We start from the raw sequence: 18,131 nt of genomic DNA on the forward strand, positions 1-18,131 counted from the left end.
TGTACACTGCATCTATTTCTGCATCTAATTTAGTGCCAGTCTGCTCCCAGTGCTTATATGTTGGGAGTTAACTCGTTATACACAGCAGTGAAGATTTTAAAACTCAGCGGAGGGATAACAACCAGGAACTTCTCACAGTCTTGTCAAACAGAGCGTTGTGGAGCATGCTCTCATCCAGAAAATATTCAGTGATCAAATGTGCAATCACTTCTGGAAAACCATATTACTGCTATGTTCATATACTGCAGTTGGCACGTTTTTGTGGACTTAATAGTATTATAGTATTTAGTTTCTATTTATAAACAAAGCTCACTTTATGTACCATTTTCTAACTTTAAAGGAGTTTGTACAGTTGCTCCCTTTTTAAACCAGGTCCTGTTTCAACCTGGTATTCACATCCATTCTGAGTGATCTGATCATCATTCAAAGTGCATTTGTAGATGGGCGGGGCCAGATGAGGACACATTCTTTTAGCAGTGCAAACCGCATCCTGAACCACAAAAATCTTAATGTAATTTTGTCAGTGTCTACATACCGATATCTTGTGCATGCCCTGGGTTTGTCTTGGGTTTGTCCTGAGTTTGCCCTGAGTTGGTCCTGAGATTGGCCTGGGTTTTTCCTGGGTTTGCCCTGGGTTTGTCCTCGGTTTGTCCTGGGTTTGGCTTGGGTTGGTCCTGGGTAGTGGTGGGGAAAAAAATCGATATTGCAATATATTGTTGCACTCTCTGTTGGAATAAATAATCGATAAACTGACGGCAAATACCGATATTTTATTAAAACACACATAATGGATTTACGCGGTTGTCACCGCACTATTGTTCATGCACTTTAATTTGTCCAGCTGGACAGTGTTTACATTTACAAGACTAGGAGGCAGTGAGGTTCTATAAAAAATGCACTTTCTTTGTACATTGTATGAAGTTTTGGCATTGAATAAATGCATAACTACAGACGTTTTCCTTTTTATGGGCATTTTTTCTTTTTCAGTCACATATATCGTGATATATCGTTGATGAAATTTCTTACAATATATCGAATGTCGTAGATATCGTGTATCGTGATATTATCGTTATCATGGGCCACATATCGCCACAGAATCGTGAGTTGCCCGTATCGTCCCACCCCTAGTCCTGGGTTTGTCTTGGGTTTGTCTTGGGTTTGTCCTGGGTTTGTCCTGGGTTTGTCCTGGGTTTGTCTTGGGTTTGTCTTGGGTTTGTCTTGGGTTTGTCCTGGGTTTGTCCTGGGTTTGTCCTGGGTTTGTCCTGGGTTTGTCTTGGGTTTGTCCTGGATTTGTCCTGGATTTGTCCTGGATTTGTCCTGGATTTGTCCTGGGTTTGTCCTGGATTTGTCCTGGATTTGTCTTGGGTTTGTCTTGGGTTTGTCTTGGGTTTGTCTTGGGTTTGTCTTGGGTTTGTCCTGGGTTTGTCCTGGGTTTGTCTTGGGTTTGTCCTGGGTTTGTCCTGGGTTTGTCCTGGGTTTGTCCTCGGTTTGTCCTGGATTTGTCCTGGATTTGTCCTGGGTTTGTCCTGGATTTGTCCTGGATTTGTCCTGGGTTTGTCCTGGATTTGTCTTGGGTTTGTCCTGGGTTTGTCTTGGGTTTGTCTTGGGTTTGTCTTGGGTTTGTCCTGAGTTTGTCCTGGGTTTGTCTTGGGTTTGTCCTGGGTTTGTCCTGGGTTTGTCTTGGGTTTGTCCTGGGTTTGTCCTGGGTTTGTCCTGGGTTTGTCTTAGGTTTATCTTGGGTTTATCTTGGGTTTGTCTTGGGTTTGTCCTGGGTTTGTCTTGGGTTTGTCCTGGGTTTGTCTTGGGTTTGTCTTGGGTTTGTCTTGGGTTTGTCTTGGGTTTGTCTTGGGTTTGTCTTGGGTTTGTCCTGGGTTTGTCCTGGGTTTGTCCTGGGTTTGTCTTAGGTTTATCTTGGGTTTATCTTGGGTTTGTCTTGGGTTTGTCCTGGGTTTGTCTTGGGTTTGTCTTGGGTTTGTCTTGGGTTTGTCTTGGGTTTGTCTTGGGTTTGTCTTGGGTTTGTCTTGGGTTTGTCCTGGGTTTGTCTTGGGTTTGTCTTGGGTTTGTCTTGGGTTTGTCTTGGGTTTGTCCTGGGTTTGTCTTGGGTTTGTCCTGGGTTTGTCTTGGGTTTGTCTTGGGTTTGTCTTGGGTTTGTCTTGGGTTTGTCCTGGGTTTGTCTTGGGTTTGTCCTGGGTTTGTCTTGGGTTTGTCCTGGGTTTGTCTTGGGTTTGTCCTGGGTTTGTCTTGGATTTGTCTTGGTTTCGACCCTCAGCCGCAAAACAAACAAACAAAAACTCTTTTAGAACGGGGAAAACTGGTGCAACGCTGGCATCCAAACTTTGTTGGGCTAGAAGCAGGAACCGGTTATGTCTGGGGCGAGAGCTGAGTTCACCCTGCCAACAACAAACGCTGTTACTGTTACTGTAGCAGCAATTTCCAACTGATTTTAATTATAAAACTATTTTGGGTGTTTATGAATTCCTCTCAAAACAGCAGGTATAAATCCTGTTTTTAGCGTTGTTCATAAATACCGTAAATTAAGAAATGTAAGAAATGTGATGACCGTTCACAAACACCAACCACCTGCAATAACCTTTTATTAAGTTAAACTGACGATTTGAGGTCCCTAGTTTTAAAGGATAGCACTGTTATCAGTGTCACTTGTGATCCTTGGACTTCTACAGAGTTCAGTAAAGGAGGTCCAACACTGGGCGAGACATCATGGTTTAATGACGGGGCTCTGAGGCGCTCTGTGTGTGGCCAGAGAAGCAAACCCGTTCTTCAAAGCTTTCATAGCAGAACCACCTCTGAACTGGCTCTTTCACCAGACCAGGACCAGGACTGGGAACGGTTTCAAGGTGGCCCTAAACAGGTGCTCAAACCAATGAAGGTCTTCTTCTTTTAGTATCTGTCAATCATGAACGGCCCCCCTTCCCGTTATTCTTAGAGGAAATTGCATTTTTACAGTGAGGGAGTGATGTTTGATGTCAAATTGAAGATATATGTATGAGGCACATGTTAATGTAGCTGTGAACAAACACAGCTCTCCCTTTGGGATCGGATCATGCAGAACAGATGTCAACACCAGGTTTAAACACGGCCCGGGACTGTCTACATGAGCGGCAGTCATTTAAGTATTGACCTTGTTCCTGACTCTATTGCTGAAGTTGAGACTTCACATGCACATGAATATGAGGAATTAAAATGGTGCGAAACATCTTTGTATTGTTCACGGGAGTCTCTCTTCCAAACCTTGATTTTTGATTACGATGATTTGATTTTTGGGCCAAAATCAAGCATATTGCCTTGTTGCTAAATTCAACTGTAAAATTAAATTTGGTCATTGAGTTTGTTGAGCAGACATCATCTCTCAGATATGCAAACATTTTCTTGCAAATGTTTAGGTTTATAAAGTCAGATTTATTGTATATCTAACAATACACATCTCTCCTGGGGCAGAGATGTGTCTATTTTTAGAATATGGTTTTATTTAATAAAGGTTATTAAAGGTTTCCTTTTCAGTTACGTACAGTATATTGTGTATCGGATGTTCAAACAGGAAAGGCTTAAGTTTTACATATTTCTATTTGCACATTTGTCCTTTTTATGAGAAGAAAAGGAAAACCTGGAAGTTTAAAGTTTAAAAAAAAAACAAAACGTGCTTGTTACATAAGTGATGGGTCGTTGAGTTCAAATGTATTCAGTCCAGTTCGAACTAAATACCAGCTCTTTATACATTGGCATTCAGCCTAAAAATACCAGGATGGATTAGTTTGTTTATTTATTTCTTGTGCATATAACCAAGCCCTAGTAACCGGGTTTCCTTATCTTTTGTTTGGCTTCATGTGCTTTCTAGCAGTACCAAGGGCCGTTGGTTCTCAGCTCAGTCGGTGCTTCTGTAGGTGCAGACTGTCACTTTTTTACAGTGCTAGTCAACGTCTCTAGCCCATCAGTTTTTATTCACCCTTAAAGAACAACAGAAAATAAATAAAACACCCACCCCAAACGAACACAAGTCAGAGACTTAGTTATGATCCTTCACCGCCAGTTACTGGCATCAATAGTATGTTATAATCACTGACCAGACAGTCCAGAGAGGCGAGAGCTGATCACCGCTAGAACAAGACAAGTGAAAAACAGATAAAGAATAAGGTAAAATAAAACATGAATACAAGAAGAAAAAAGATACATCAGTTACAATGAGTCCAGAGATGTGAGCGAGTCCATGAATGAAAGCATGGCATTCCAAGTTTTATAGAAGTTATCTCTTGAGCCTCTTAAGGTGTTAATTTTCTCTTTTTTTTTAAATGCCTTTGTTAGCTCTGTGAACAAAATTAATGATTGTTGTGGCACGGCCCCCTGAAAAAACACAAAATTGTTGTCAGAAACGACCAGGACGGGAGTCCAACGTTGCTTTAGCTGGTTTTTTCTGGGAAAAAATGAGAAAAATGTTCCTTCTGATGAAAGTGAGACTCGTACTTTAGTGATGCTTTTACTGATGATGACATATTGATATGTTGGTTTCAGAATTACCCAATTCCAATCACTGGTTGATCAGTTGGTGTATTTTTAGTAGCAGCCATGATGCTCTGACATGAGTTGGAAGAATTTATGGGGTAGTTTCATGTAATTGTTTTCTGCAGCCCAACGTTTGCAGATGTTGCATCCAAAGAAACAAGACACAACTTAAAAAAAAACTGCCCACAAAGCGTCAGCTCTAAAAAAAGAAGTCCTCACGAGCAGTTAGCTTCTGGTCTATTTCAGACAGAAGATCAGAAAACGCAGTCGGGCCTGAAGTCGGTGGCATGATTTCCTCTCGCTTGTTGTGTGTGCAACAGGAAGTTGTCCGGCCTTGACACCGGGGTTCTGTCCAATGGGAGGACGTCACAGAGGAAGTGGAGGTATGGGAAAGTCGGGTCACAGTGAACCGTTGGCAGAGTTCAGCAGATTCGCCGCAGAGCTCAGAGAAAGCTGCTCTTTCAGGTGGCGTTGTTGTGCAGATGAGCACCTTTTGTTCTTTTGCATCATCTCGGTCCGCTCTGACGATAACATCCCGGGTTTTCTTTCTCCCAAGAGGACAGAGCTTCTGCAGCATCCGCTGGACTTGAAGGTTTTTATCTGACTTCAGCAGAACGTTTTGTTTAATCCTGCCGTTATATGAGGAAATTAAACAAATGTAAAACGTATGTGATTATTCATCTTATATAATAAAAGCATTTTAATTGTTCAGTTCAAAAATACTTCATCGATTCCCCAAAGGGAAATCAATTAATTCTTCAATGGAAGATGGAATTGAAAGATGTTTAATAAACCCAGAAAGAAAGTGACACTTATGTATGAACTGAGACTAAATAAAGAGGAGAGCAAAACATTAAATTAGTTAAACTGAAAGTGAAACTTTTACTTTGAAAGTAAAGAGAGAAAGGTGTGGTTGGAATTTGCAGAGATCTCTGCGAACATGTTGGTTGTGTTTGTGTCTGTCGTTGCCTGGCAACGGTTGATTAGTTGACATCCCATGCCGCGTGAGCAGGTAACTCAGGTGAACCTGCTCAGTAGATGACCTGGATGGAAACTCACAGCCAGCAGTTTAGTGTCTGGGGTGCAGCGACAAATCAACGCTGCTTTACAGCAACAAATCCAGGATTACACTGTATTTCTCTCTGAAAACCAAAGTAGTGCATGATAGATGCCCATAAAGTTGCCCAAAAGTACCTCTAAAATACGTAAAGGCACATCTTAGGGCTGGGCGATATGGACCAAAAGTCATATCTCGATATTTTCTAGCTGAATGGCGAAACTCGATATATATCGATATTTTTTCTGTGACATAATTGGGGTTTCCCCCAAAGCATTATAGCATAGCATCTCTGTTAGCATCTCTGTTAGCATCTCTGTTAGCATCTCTGTTAGCTTCATTTTTTTCTTAGGCAAACCCTTAAAAAAACAATCAGTTTTAATACAAAGCCTCGTGCCAAATGTCACACAGGTACCTTTATTAACAGAGGTCTGTACAATATCAAAATTTATAAAACAAATGAAATAAAAATAAACTGCCTGCATATATAGAATAAAAATGCTTCTTAGATAAAATAAAACAAATATCCCTTTCCTGCATAACAATTGAATTAAAATACACTGTGCAATTAATACAATGTAGACAGTAACAGGCAGACTTTTCCACTGAGGTTGACAGTTGTGCAAATAACAAAACATTTGTGCAAATCTCAAATAAAACATTCAAGTCAATTTGTCACAAAATAAGCTATATCAAAATGATAAAAAAAAAAATATATATATATATATATATATATTTTTTTTTTTAAATCGATATAAACGATATTGTCTCGTACCATATCGCGTTTGAAAATATATCGATATATATTAAAATCTCGATATATCGCCCAGCCCTAATCTGACCCCACCAGTGGGACGACGTGGCGTTGCTAGGCATGCCGGACCATCTCCACTCATTAGTACAATACATGGCGTGGCTTTAAATGCAGTCCTCGAGTAAATGTATGCATACTTTATAAACGCTGCAGAAGACGCGGCTCCTGTTCAGGCGGCGTTTCATCCCTCCGCCCGTCTCAGCAGTTCCATTCTTCATTTCTGTGGATTCCTCTGAATACACAGTCATGACTGGTGGACACGGTCTCCCGGATGCTGGAGGGAAACCAGGAAGTGACACAGAGAGAGCGATGGGTACGCCACAGCTTCCGGTGGATGCCGCAGGATTGCCACAGACTCGAGGGCTGAGCCGTTATTTTCTCTAAAAACAAATCTCAACCCGATCCGTTTTGTTTCATGCAACATCTCATGTTGGGACTTGAAAATGTTATAACAACTTTTCACCTGATCTGCATTAGCAGATGTGTTTCTCTCTGTAGCACTTTAATGACTTTTAATCACTTTTCTGCTGTTTTAAAGTCTTAAAATGTCTTTAACCTCAGCTGTTTTCCACTATTGGTTTAAATGTTTAAAAAAATCTTTTGCTGTGTTGGTTAAAACTTACTTTAGGTTTCAGTTTTTTTTTAAATACAGCTGCTGAACCAGGTTGTGTTTAAGCATGAGCAGTGGCCTTTATGAAAGGGCTGAATGGGAAAACTGTGGAGCTTTTTTTGAGCTTTTAGTGGAAATTAAAACTGAGGAAGCGTCCGCCTGTCCCGATCTCCCGCCCGGGGTTGATACCTCGTTGAGATCTGTGACTGGTGGGAGTTTAGGCTGGTGCGGAGGTGTTTTCTAAAAAGGTTTCATCACTGTTTTTATTGCACTCTGCTCTCTAAATGCCAGTTTGACGCGTGACTGTTTCCTTTTCTTTCTCTCTGCAGTTTCTTCAGCAGCCGCCATCATTCTGTGCTGCAGGCGCGACTCCAACATGTCTTCTGACGGAGACCTCAGCGACCTCGGGAGCTCTGACAGCTTCTGGGAGGTAAAGTAGTCGTCTCTGACTTCCAGCAACGATCCCTGGTCTGCACAGCGTTAACAGTCACCGTGCTTCATATAAGTGTTGCATTCATCAAACAGATTTACTCTTATTTTTAAAAGCTTTGGGAGGTTAAAGGTAATTACATTAGATGCCTTCGTCAGATAAATTGAGTATAAATCAGATATAGAGTATACGCCTACATGATCATCAGCTCGTAGTTTAGACCCTCAAAGATGAAGCTGCTGTAAGAGAACTGAACCTTCACAGCAGCATTTAGACCAACGGATCCAGTGGCTCTCTGAGGTTTATGGGGACCAGAGAGCTCATGTTTTCATTTGAGCTTTTCTCTGCTTGCATCCACACAGATAGGAAGGCTGAGCTGACATAACAGCAGCTGGTAGGTGGTAGATATTTGTGGATGTGGATCTTTCTTCTCTTCTGTGGAGGCTGCCAGTAAACAGCTGAGAGGGTTTTAGAAGAGGTGTGAACCAGGATATGGAGGATTTTTTGTGCCAAAATGAAATAAATAAATACATCATTAATTAGTTAAAATGGGAATTAAATATATAATTAATTAATTAAATGTGTAATTAATTAATTAAAATTAAATATGTCATTAATTAATTAAAATACAATTCATTTTAAGTAAAAAAATATATTTATTATTTCAGCGTTTAATCAATTAATGACACATTTAATTAATGATTTTGTGTTGCGTGTGAATCATGAAATGTAAAACTGTCAGTTTCACTCGTGTTGTGTGTGAAACTCATGATTCACACACAACACGAAATCATTAATTAAATGTCATTAATTAATTAAATGCTGAAATAATAAATATATTTTTTTACTTAAAATGAATTCTATTTTGATTAATGACATATTTAATTCTAATTTTAATTAATTAATGACACATTTAATTAATTAATGATATATTTAATTCCCATTTTAATTCATTAATGATGTATTTATTTATTTCATTTTGGCACAAAAAATCCTCCATACCAGGAGAACTGCGGTTCAGAAGTGGAAAATCTCACAATTATCATTTGTTTACGCGTAATTCTGAAGAGAAGACGAGGTGGAAAGATATAGATCGTGGAACAATTTTAAAGCCATCTATGCGATGCCTTCGCCCTCACAAACTGTCAGCAACACGCACTGCCACCGCTAGAGCTGTCAACACCTCTGGAATACTCACGCATGAATTAATCTTCATGAAGGTTTCTTGTTAGTTTAGGCCTGCTGCGCCAAACCAGACTAAAGTCATTACCAACGGTTTGGGACTGTAGTTTATGTTGGTGTGAGGAGAACAGCTGGGAAGGTCAGGCTGCGGCGAGGCCGTCAGAGTCGGTCTGCAGTGTTTAAATGGAGACAAAGGCGTGTAATGAGTCTTTGATGAGTGACTGGCGGATTCACATCCCTCCATGTGCAAACACTACAGTTCCACTCTCTCTCTCAACTCTTTCACTCCACGTATTATTACAGCTAGCGCTGACATCATGCATCATGTTAGTTTGGTAACTTGCACTCAACCAGCAGAGCAACAGGTAATAGTAGTTGTTTAGACTTGATTTGTGTGTGTGTTTCTGCAGCCGGGGAACTACAAAAGGACGGTGAAGCGGATCGACGACGGCCACCGACTCTGCAACGAGCTCGTCAGCTGCTTCCAGGAGCGGGCCAAGATAGAGAAGAGCTACGCTCTCCAGCTGAGCGACTGGGCCAAGAAGTGGAGGGGCGTTGTGGAGAAAGGTCCGTTCAGTTCGTGTTTAATTTCACCATTTCTGTTGGTTATAAATGTTCCTGTCAGAAAACTGGTGTCTCCAACTCTAAATGACGTCCTCAGATATCCTGTTTTGGCTGCACGGAGCTCTAAACCCCAAAAAATAACAATTTAGTACATAACAGACATGAAAAAATATAAAATGTTCATATTTAAGAATCTGCAAAGGCACAGGTTTGATGTTTCTGCCTCAGATTTGACTAATGTGTTAATTAAAATGGCAGAAATTGGTGCACATGAATGATTTCTTGGTTGATAGATTGATGGATTAATTGACATCGTCTCTAGTCGTCATGCAAAGTCACTAAAACACAAAACGCTCTTTTGCTGATAATTTAACGGTGGTCCGCCCCCCTCCGCTTGCTCCTCAGGGCCTCAGTACGGCACCCTGGAAAAGGCGTGGCACGCGTTCATGCAGGCGGCCGACCGCCTCAGCGAGCTGCATCTGGAGCTGCGGGAGCGGCTGGCGGGCGAGGACAGCGACAGCGTCCGCAACTGGCAGAAAGACGCCTTCCACAAGCAGATAATCGGAGGGTTCAGGGAGACCAAAGACGCAGACGACGGCTTCCGCAAAGCTCAGAAACCCTGGGTCCGCAAACTGAAAGAGGTGAGGGCTTTTTCTGGAGATGTCCCGTCGAGGCCTCTGCAGCCTGCACAGTTTTTACTGTCGTATAAGATCATCAATACGTGATTTACCAGTTACATTTAGTAAGATTAAACCAGGCGGGTCTTTGGTTGCAGGACCATTTCAACCATTAAACCATTTTGTGATTTCACTCGTTTTCTTTTAATCTTTTGTTTTGATGTGAAATCCAACTACGGAGTCCAAAGATTTCTTAAATCAGGCTGTAAATATGTTTATTTGGACATTTTAACATGGAGGTCAGTTGAGATCGACTCACTTTTGGAGCCTCTGGTGGTTCACGAATGAGATGCAACTTTTCACACTTCCTGGTTGGCTTCAACCCAGAAGTTGGATCTTTGGCGCTCGAATTGAATTCCCACTGAAACCTGCAAAAATGTTGCTGAAACCCAAACATAGTTCAGTTATTACCTTGAATGCCCATGGTATGAGGCACGTCCCTCGTGGTAAGATACTTAGCCATAAGTAAAATAGTTGCTGACATCGGCTGGCGGTAATCCCGGGAGCGGATGGAGACCTTCATCATCCGCTGGGGTCTGGAGTATTTTATTATTTAACATGTCTGATGGTGGTCCATTCAGATTTGACACATACTTCTGCATTTTATAAGAGATGATGAGGTGCACGTGCGTTGATTATCACTCGGCTGTGTACCGTTGTGTGTGTTTAAGGTGGAGTCCAGTAAGAAGAGCTACCACCAGACGAGGAAAGAGGAGTGGACGGCGGTTACCAGGGAAACGCATGCGAAGGCTGACCCGTCCAAGTCGCAGGAAGAAGTCCGCAAATACTCGGCCCGGGTGGAGCGCTGCAACCAGGAGGCCGAAAAAGTACAAGGCTCAGACGCGCACACACACATGCACACATGCACACATGCACACACGCACACATGCACACACGCACACATGCACGCACATAATCCCACGAGCAGCCCCGCCGGTACCAGTCTGGGTGTGACACCGGCCCTGTTTTTGCCTTCAGAACATGAGCAGGCTTGCCTTTTCTGTGTGTTTCTACACACACACACACACACACACCAACACAACAGCAGCAGCAGCAGCAGAGAAATTGAGGAACAAACAGGGAAATCCTGAGACGGTTCAGGATCAGTGGGCAGCAGGGCAGAGCCTCCACAACAATGTTGATCTCAGCAAGGATGTCAGATGTCAGATCCGCCGTCGTGACTCATTCAAACACTGTGGAGACAGAACACACCTGGAGGAGCTTCACTCGCGTGTCCGAACCAGTCTAAATGCTCTGCGGTCGCATCACTGCTTCAGTGTGATTCTGAGAAAACAAAAGAATCTGAATTATGTTGTGGAAAAAAGTCTTCTAGACGAACAAGGCAGGACTGAATACAAGGGCAAGACCTCATGACAAACTGAGCTTTAAGCATTAAGAGCTTGTTCCTGGAAAAGTATGAAGGACGCAGGAATATGTACCTGACGCCCAACGTGGCCTCGTAGCTGGAAGTCGCAGAGATGCATCAGGTCTTTTGTGTGGACACGAGCCCTGCAGTCTGATCAGGCAGACGAGGGTCATAATGTTTAAGTCTTTCACCCACAAAATATACTTTTCAATAATAACCACAACGTGGTCCATACCAGGTCTTAAAACCAGCTAAAATGTACAAAGAGTGTGTGGAAAAACTGAGCGACCCGATTATTCAGTGACCTCTGGAACCAACTTCACCAGCATGACTTCAAGTTTTCTTTGTTTTAGGTGCGATGTAGATAAAAAACGTCCTTCCAATGTGATTCAATCAGGTCCAGGTCTGGACTTTGACCGGGTCGTGGATAATCCTTCCCAGGTCTGTTGGTCAGACGTAGCCGATGTGTTCGTCTGTTTGGGCTCCTGTTGTGTCGGCTGATTTCAGCCAAGCTTTAGCCTTTGAACACATGTTTATCTCGACGGTACTTTGATAGTCTTTGAGTCAATCATGAGCTCCAAAGTCCTGCGGGTGTGAAACAAGCCCATACCATCACCTCTCTGCCGCTGTGCTTCACAGTTGGTCTGTGAGGATCGTGGTAATTTACTCTGTCTTTTCAAATCTGTTTGTGTATTAAAGCTAAACATTTGAACATTCTTCTGTGTGCAGAGGATGCAGAAGTCTGGTGGTTTGTTCAGATGCTGCTGTTTCTAGACTGAGCCTCCTCAGTCGTCTATAAACTTTAACATCTGATATAGTAACTGAGGCTTGTAGAGTGTGAGACGTAGCACTTGGAGCTCTCTGATCATCTAACGGTTACATCTCGAGATAAACCAGTTGGGATGGAGAAAAACATGGAACTTGGAGAAAAACATGGAATTGTTTTTGCATTTGTTAATCTTTTTCCAGCGTCTAATGTTGAACGTCTGTGCAACTGATCACGTCCTGTTGGCTGCTAACGATCACAGAAACAATCAAGTTGGGAAGGAAAATAAACATTTTGCTGCTTATTTCTCCTTCAGACGCTTGTTCTGAGGTCATGCTGCTGTTTCTGGACGAGGACGTTTTAGCAGCTGCTCCTTCTGTTGGTCAGAATCAGTTTTATTCAGTCTGACATTGTATTTACTCCACAATTTAAGTTCACAGAGGAAACGTTTTTATGTTAAGTTCAAATAAATGTAACATGCATAAAAAGTGAGGTGAGAGATAGTTGTTATAGTTTTCACATAATAATAACCAGTTGAGCATCCCTGCTGTAAGACTCTGCTGATGTCTTTCCTCCTTGGTATTGTGTTAATGTGTGTTTTTAAGGAGGAACTCGGACCTGCTGATGATCAGGTTGTCAGGTGTATTTGTGCTTCCCGTGGGAGCTTTAAGGGTTTATTTAGTTTTTCACATACTGAACTGAAATTAGAGGTTTTTCTTTCTTTTCAGACACGTATGTAACATTGTTTTATTTAACTCATTTTAACATCTAGAAAGGACCAGATGTGTTTTTTTTTATGTATTTAGATGTCAAATCTTAGAAGGACAAGAGTGGATTTTAATTTTTTTATTTATTTTTTATCCAACTGCATAGCTGCACACGTGGATCACAGAATTGTAATATTTGTCTTTCAAAGGTCTCAGTTTTTACTTTCATTTCACTTTTATACAGGACTGTCTCAGAAAATTAGAATATTGTGATAAAGTTCTTTATTTTCTGTAATGAAATTTAAAAAAAAACAAAAATGTCATACATTCTGGATTCATTACAAATCAACTGAAATATTGCAAGCCTTTTATTATTTTAATATTGCTGATTATGGCGTACAGTTTAAGATTAAGATTCCCAGAATATTCAAATTTTTTTAGATAGGATATTTGAGTTTTCTTAAGCTGTAAGCCATGATCAGCAATATTAAAATAATAAAAGGCTTGCAATATTTCAGTTGATTTGTAATGAATCCAGAATGTTTGACATTTTTGCATTACAGAAAATAAAGGACTTTATCACAATATTCTAATTTTCTGAGACAGTCCTGTATGAGACCGGGAACAGGAAAGAGAGGATGAAGAACCTCAATCGATGCTGTAAAGTTGTATAACAAATGTTTTGAAGATTTTCTTTGCTTTTACAACAATTTGATTGAAAGACAGTATCTTCACTTGTCTCTCTTAGTGAGAATAAAGAGTTTCCTCATCCGTTTAACTTCGTCTGTGTTTGCGCGGCAGGCTAAAGAGCGCTACACGAAGGCTCTGGAGGAGTTGAACCGCTGCAACCCTCGCTACATGGAGGACATGGAGCAGGTGTTCGACCTCACCCAGGAGGCCGAGCGCAAGAGGCTGCGCTTCTTCAAGGACGTGCTGCTGGACATCCACACACACCTGGACCTGTCCGTCAAAGAGGGGTGAGAACATCCTGAGGAGGGAGGAGGTCGGGTGACCCAGAGGGAAGGCATGCAGCGCTTTCATGGATCTGACGCGTGTGTACAGAGGGGTTAATACGCAACTCATGCTGTTGTCTATTAACTGCTGACCTCTGGTTTTATTTGAACAAGGCTCTGTTACCGTGGTGAAGTCTGAGTCCCCGTTGACCTTGAGCTGCTCTTTAGAGAAAGGCTTCATGTTTTACAATGATGGAGTTGCACAGAAACTTGACTAAAGTGTTATCGTGGCGTCCACCTCTGACTGGACGTGAAGGCACCAGCAGTTGTTGGTGCAGAGTAATGATCAGTCCTGATGACAGACCACCTGCCCTCCCACGCTGCTCTCTGACTCACAAACATCAGCCTGGCAGAGCCTGTCATTGACCTGGAGTTAACTTAACCCCCCACACACGAGTCTGGCCGCTAAAATAAATCCATATTGACCTGAGCCAGCAGACCTGTGAAGTGGGAGAGTTTTAGCTGTTTTGTTTGTTTTTTAAATCATCTCCCGACCACAACATTAAAACACCTTAAAGCTCTGGTATTCAAGTGATGTGTCACTATTACCCCTTTTCCACCAAACCGGTTCTGGTTCTGGTTCTGGGCCAGCGCTGAGTTTGGAACCAGGTTTCTTTGTTTCCACTGACAAAGAACTGGCTCTGGGCCAGAACACCAGTTCCAGGGTAACACCAACTCTTTGCTGGGCTGGAGGAAAGAACTGCTTATGTAAGCGGAGGAGGCGGAATTAAATGGAACCTATTATATCATCTAATACCTATTTTAAACAGGCCTTGAATGTCTTAAAAACAAGCTTTTGATAGTTTTTGCTAAACAAATTAGAAATTCAGCCTCTGAGCCATGTCTTTATCTTCCCATTCTCTAACCTCATTATCTATGCAGGATTCTGAGTGGGCGGGGCTATGATAATGAGGCACTGTGCTGATTGGCTGCCTGAATGACACGATACACCGCTATGAAAAAAATGGCGGAAGCTCCGGCCGGCGGAGTTAGTTGTGGGTGTGGTTTCACGCATCAGAGGCCAAACTATGTAAATCACGCACGTCGTTACGTAACGACGGGAGCAGAATCTGAACGGCTCGTAGATCCACATCACACTGGATGGATCATCCGGGCGGCTGTACAGACACTGCAGAATTTGGTTGCTTTCCTCCTTCTCTGAGTTGGCAGGCTGAGGGGAGACCACTTTATATATGTTAAAGCAAGAAAACCTGTTTTTCATAATAGGTCCCCTTTAATTGATATGGTCCACGGAGGATGCTACGTGGACCAAGTCCGTATTAGGGCAAATACGTTGTTGTTGCTTCAGTTTCGCGCCAATGCAAACGCAGCAGCATAACTGATGTTTACAATAACGCTATGACGTGGCTCCCCTTAGCACCCGAACTGTGAAAAAACAAACCGGTTCTCAGCTGGTTCGCAAGTTGAACGAGTTGTGAACCAGCACCAGCACTGGCCCAGAACCAGCCCTGTAACGGGTTTGGTGGAAAAGGGGTATATGAGTACATGTCCTATAAATAAAGATGCAAACCCTCTCATGACTTGTGAATGATGCTGCTGAATAGGGCTGGGGATCGATTCAAATGTCAAGAATCGATTCGAGTCCGATTCTTAAGATTCAGAATCGATTATCACGCTTCGATCCGATTCGATCCGATATTGATTTGGGTTACTGTTAATAAAACTGTTTTAGGAGCTGTTGCATGAATTATATGACTGTAGTTCTGCAACATATTAATACTAGTATTATATTGAGATTCAACAGCAAGTATTGGCAGCTAATGATGTTGTAAGGACCAATCAGCTCCCAGAATGCTGATAGAACTGCTTTCAGAAACATCATGTGGGTCAGAATTACCAAACAGATCCAGGGAGGAAACAGAGACGGATGAAATCGGTTTTATTTTTTCCCCATTTATGAGAATTTGGTTTTTAACATTTATGCAAATGTGACCCCAAGACAGTATATAAAGCAAAGAAATATAGACAATTTATGCAATTATAACTGAAAACTTTAATGTTTTCATACCTTTAAACATATTTAAAGGCAAAAACATGGCACCAGTTATTCTCGTGTCCAACAAAATATTCCTTTGTTGGGCATAAACAAAAAAGTACCAAAAGTTGTAATGTAATGATGAAAAAAAAAAAAAAAGATTTTTTTTTTCTTTTTTTAAATCGATCTTTAGACATATGAATCGATTTTTAGGAATTAATATGAGAATCGATTTAAAATCGGAGAATCGATCTTTTCAACACAGGCCTACTGCTGAAGGGTTTCAGTTTGGGATGTTTGTTGGTCTGATCTTTACTGGGAGACGTGATGATCGGGGGTCTGTTTTGTCCACCAGCTTCAAAATCCTGTACCAGGACCTGGGTCAGACCATCCGAGCAGCCAACGACGGCGAGGACCTGCGATGGTGGAGGAACACCCACGGACCCGGCATGAGCATGAACTGGCCCCAGTTCGAGGTGCGGACACACGCTGTTTACATTCATTCGCCTTTTTGTTGGGAGCTTGAAGGAGCTCAGAGCAGAGAACTTCAGTAGGCGTGTGTTGCTCAAGTCGTGGAGGTGTTGATGTGTTGGCGTCGTCGAATTATTGGCACACAGAAAAGTAAGGCATTAACTGTAGCGCGTGGGCTCGGTTTGAAGGTAGAAAAAGAGGCGGTTATGGATTCGTTGCTCCGTGAGGAATGGTTGTAGGTCAGTCCAGCGTGATTGTGAAATAGTTGTGTGTCTGAGAGAAACGCGCTGAATATTAAATGGGTTTCCAGTGAAAGCCTTGTTTTGTAGCTCAGTACACTGAGTGGGGTCAGGAATGTTGAACACACACACACGCACACACATGCACATGCACACACACTCAGGTTCATATATATGTTGGTGGAAATCTCCAGGTTTTACTTGGATGATGCAGACGGGGCAGCTGGGGATAAACAAACATTTGCAGATGTGGAAAAACAAACAACAGATTGTGCAGCAGATGATGCTCAGAGTCCAGGACCTTATGGTGAAACCGGATAGAATTTTTTCCCACTGTCACTGTTTTATGTCACATCTTTTTTATACAATCAGATTATGTTTTTGTTTCATCCTCCGGAGGGAATGTCTAAATTCATTTTTACCAGATTGATTCCTAACATAAGCTGCCTCTGGAGAGCAGGAACTGTTGGAGGAAACATGCTACGTTGTTGTTGCCTCACCTCTGGACCTGCAGACTGTCTTTAGAGAAGTAATTTGAAAAAAAACAAAAAGTTTATTTTTGGATCCTACTGGGCACGTAAATGTGTCAGTCTGTCCACGCCACGCCAGCGGCTGTAAAACTCAGGCGTTGGAGTCGATGGTGGTCCCACCAGATGCAGCAGCACCACAGAGGCTTAGCATTAGCAAAGTCAGCCAAGACTGTGAGTGACATGAGGTGGGCGTGTTCCTGCTCGCTCTGCCAAACTGCAAAACGAAGAAAAAGAGACTTCAGAAAACCTGTGGGGTGATGTCACAGGGGAATTTTCCTCTTCTTCTTCCACAAATGTTGAATTCTTTGTTTGGTGAAAATGTGCTGTTACTCTAAAAACAGCAGAAAAAGGTGTAAATCTGTCCTGATGGAGCTTTTGTTCGGTTTGGCAAAAACCAGGAAAAACATTCAAGTGGTGGGAGCCTGTTCTGGTTTCATTTAGCTCACTGCGGTTGGAAAAGTTGCAGAAACAGTGACTTCTTTCATCTCCTCAGAGGTTTTCCTGAGTCAGGCCTGAAGGTGAGACACCTGACGTTATGTTCTCCCCTCACACTCCTCACTCTTCCCCAGTGCCAGTCGGGGGATCATCGTAAATGTGGTTTTCAACTACAGTCGGGGAACGTTTTCTTTTCCTGTTGAGGAAATGTTGAATATTTTTACTTGCAGTTGTAGCACCCAGCTGTCGTGGTTTGATCCTGGTCGGACTTACACTTTGTTTTTAGGTTTTGATGTGTCAGCCGATCAGTTTACAGCTGCACAGCTCGTCCCAGCACATGAACCAAATCAATCAGCGGCTCACTTTATACCGTTATATCCGTACGATGAAGTCAGAAACACCGTCGACTGCTGCAGCGCTCCTGTGTGAGTGGACTGCGATCAGGACCGCTAACCACTGTTTCAGGTTTTTTTATATGATGATGATATGATTATTGTTTTCCCTGCTGGTCAGCCATCATGTGTGCCATGCTCTCATGTCACGTTGTGTGTATCATCAGCTTCAGCTTTAGGTAAACTAACGCAAACATGACCTTGCTGAAACTGTTCAGTCCTAACTGCTTCAAGGCGCAGGTGAATCACAACGCTACAAGGTGCTCCACGGTCTGAAGAAAGCCCTTTTCTTTATTTTACGTTTCATTAACAGAAACGGGTCCCTAACTTTCTGGTCACGGGGTGCTTTATTCAGTTACCACTGAAT

The 18,131-nt window shown here is 42.3% G+C and overlaps 1 protein-coding gene across 4 annotated transcripts in view; it reads left to right on the forward strand.

Moving 5' to 3' along the window:
• pacsin3 (protein kinase C and casein kinase substrate in neurons 3) overlaps positions 1-18,131 on the forward strand; it is a 53,920-nt gene that overhangs the window by 21,530 nt on the left and 14,259 nt on the right. For all 4 annotated transcript variants that reach the window (XM_061738175.1, XM_061738183.1, XM_061738157.1 and 1 more), the window contains 6 exons: positions 7,326-7,426; positions 9,019-9,175; positions 9,578-9,813; positions 10,521-10,676; positions 13,490-13,665; positions 16,053-16,173. In XM_061738175.1, the coding sequence (XP_061594159.1) occupies positions 7,373-7,426; positions 9,019-9,175; positions 9,578-9,813; positions 10,521-10,676; positions 13,490-13,665; positions 16,053-16,173 (900 nt within the window). In that variant the 5' untranslated portion in view covers positions 7,326-7,372. The remainder of the gene's footprint in view (positions 1-7,325; positions 7,427-9,018; positions 9,176-9,577; positions 9,814-10,520; positions 10,677-13,489; positions 13,666-16,052; positions 16,174-18,131) is intronic.

The sequence above is a fragment of the Cololabis saira genome, chromosome 2 (genome assembly GCF_033807715.1).
Source record: "Cololabis saira isolate AMF1-May2022 chromosome 2, fColSai1.1, whole genome shotgun sequence".
In the NCBI taxonomy this organism is placed as follows: domain Eukaryota; kingdom Metazoa; phylum Chordata; class Actinopteri; order Beloniformes; family Belonidae; genus Cololabis; species Cololabis saira.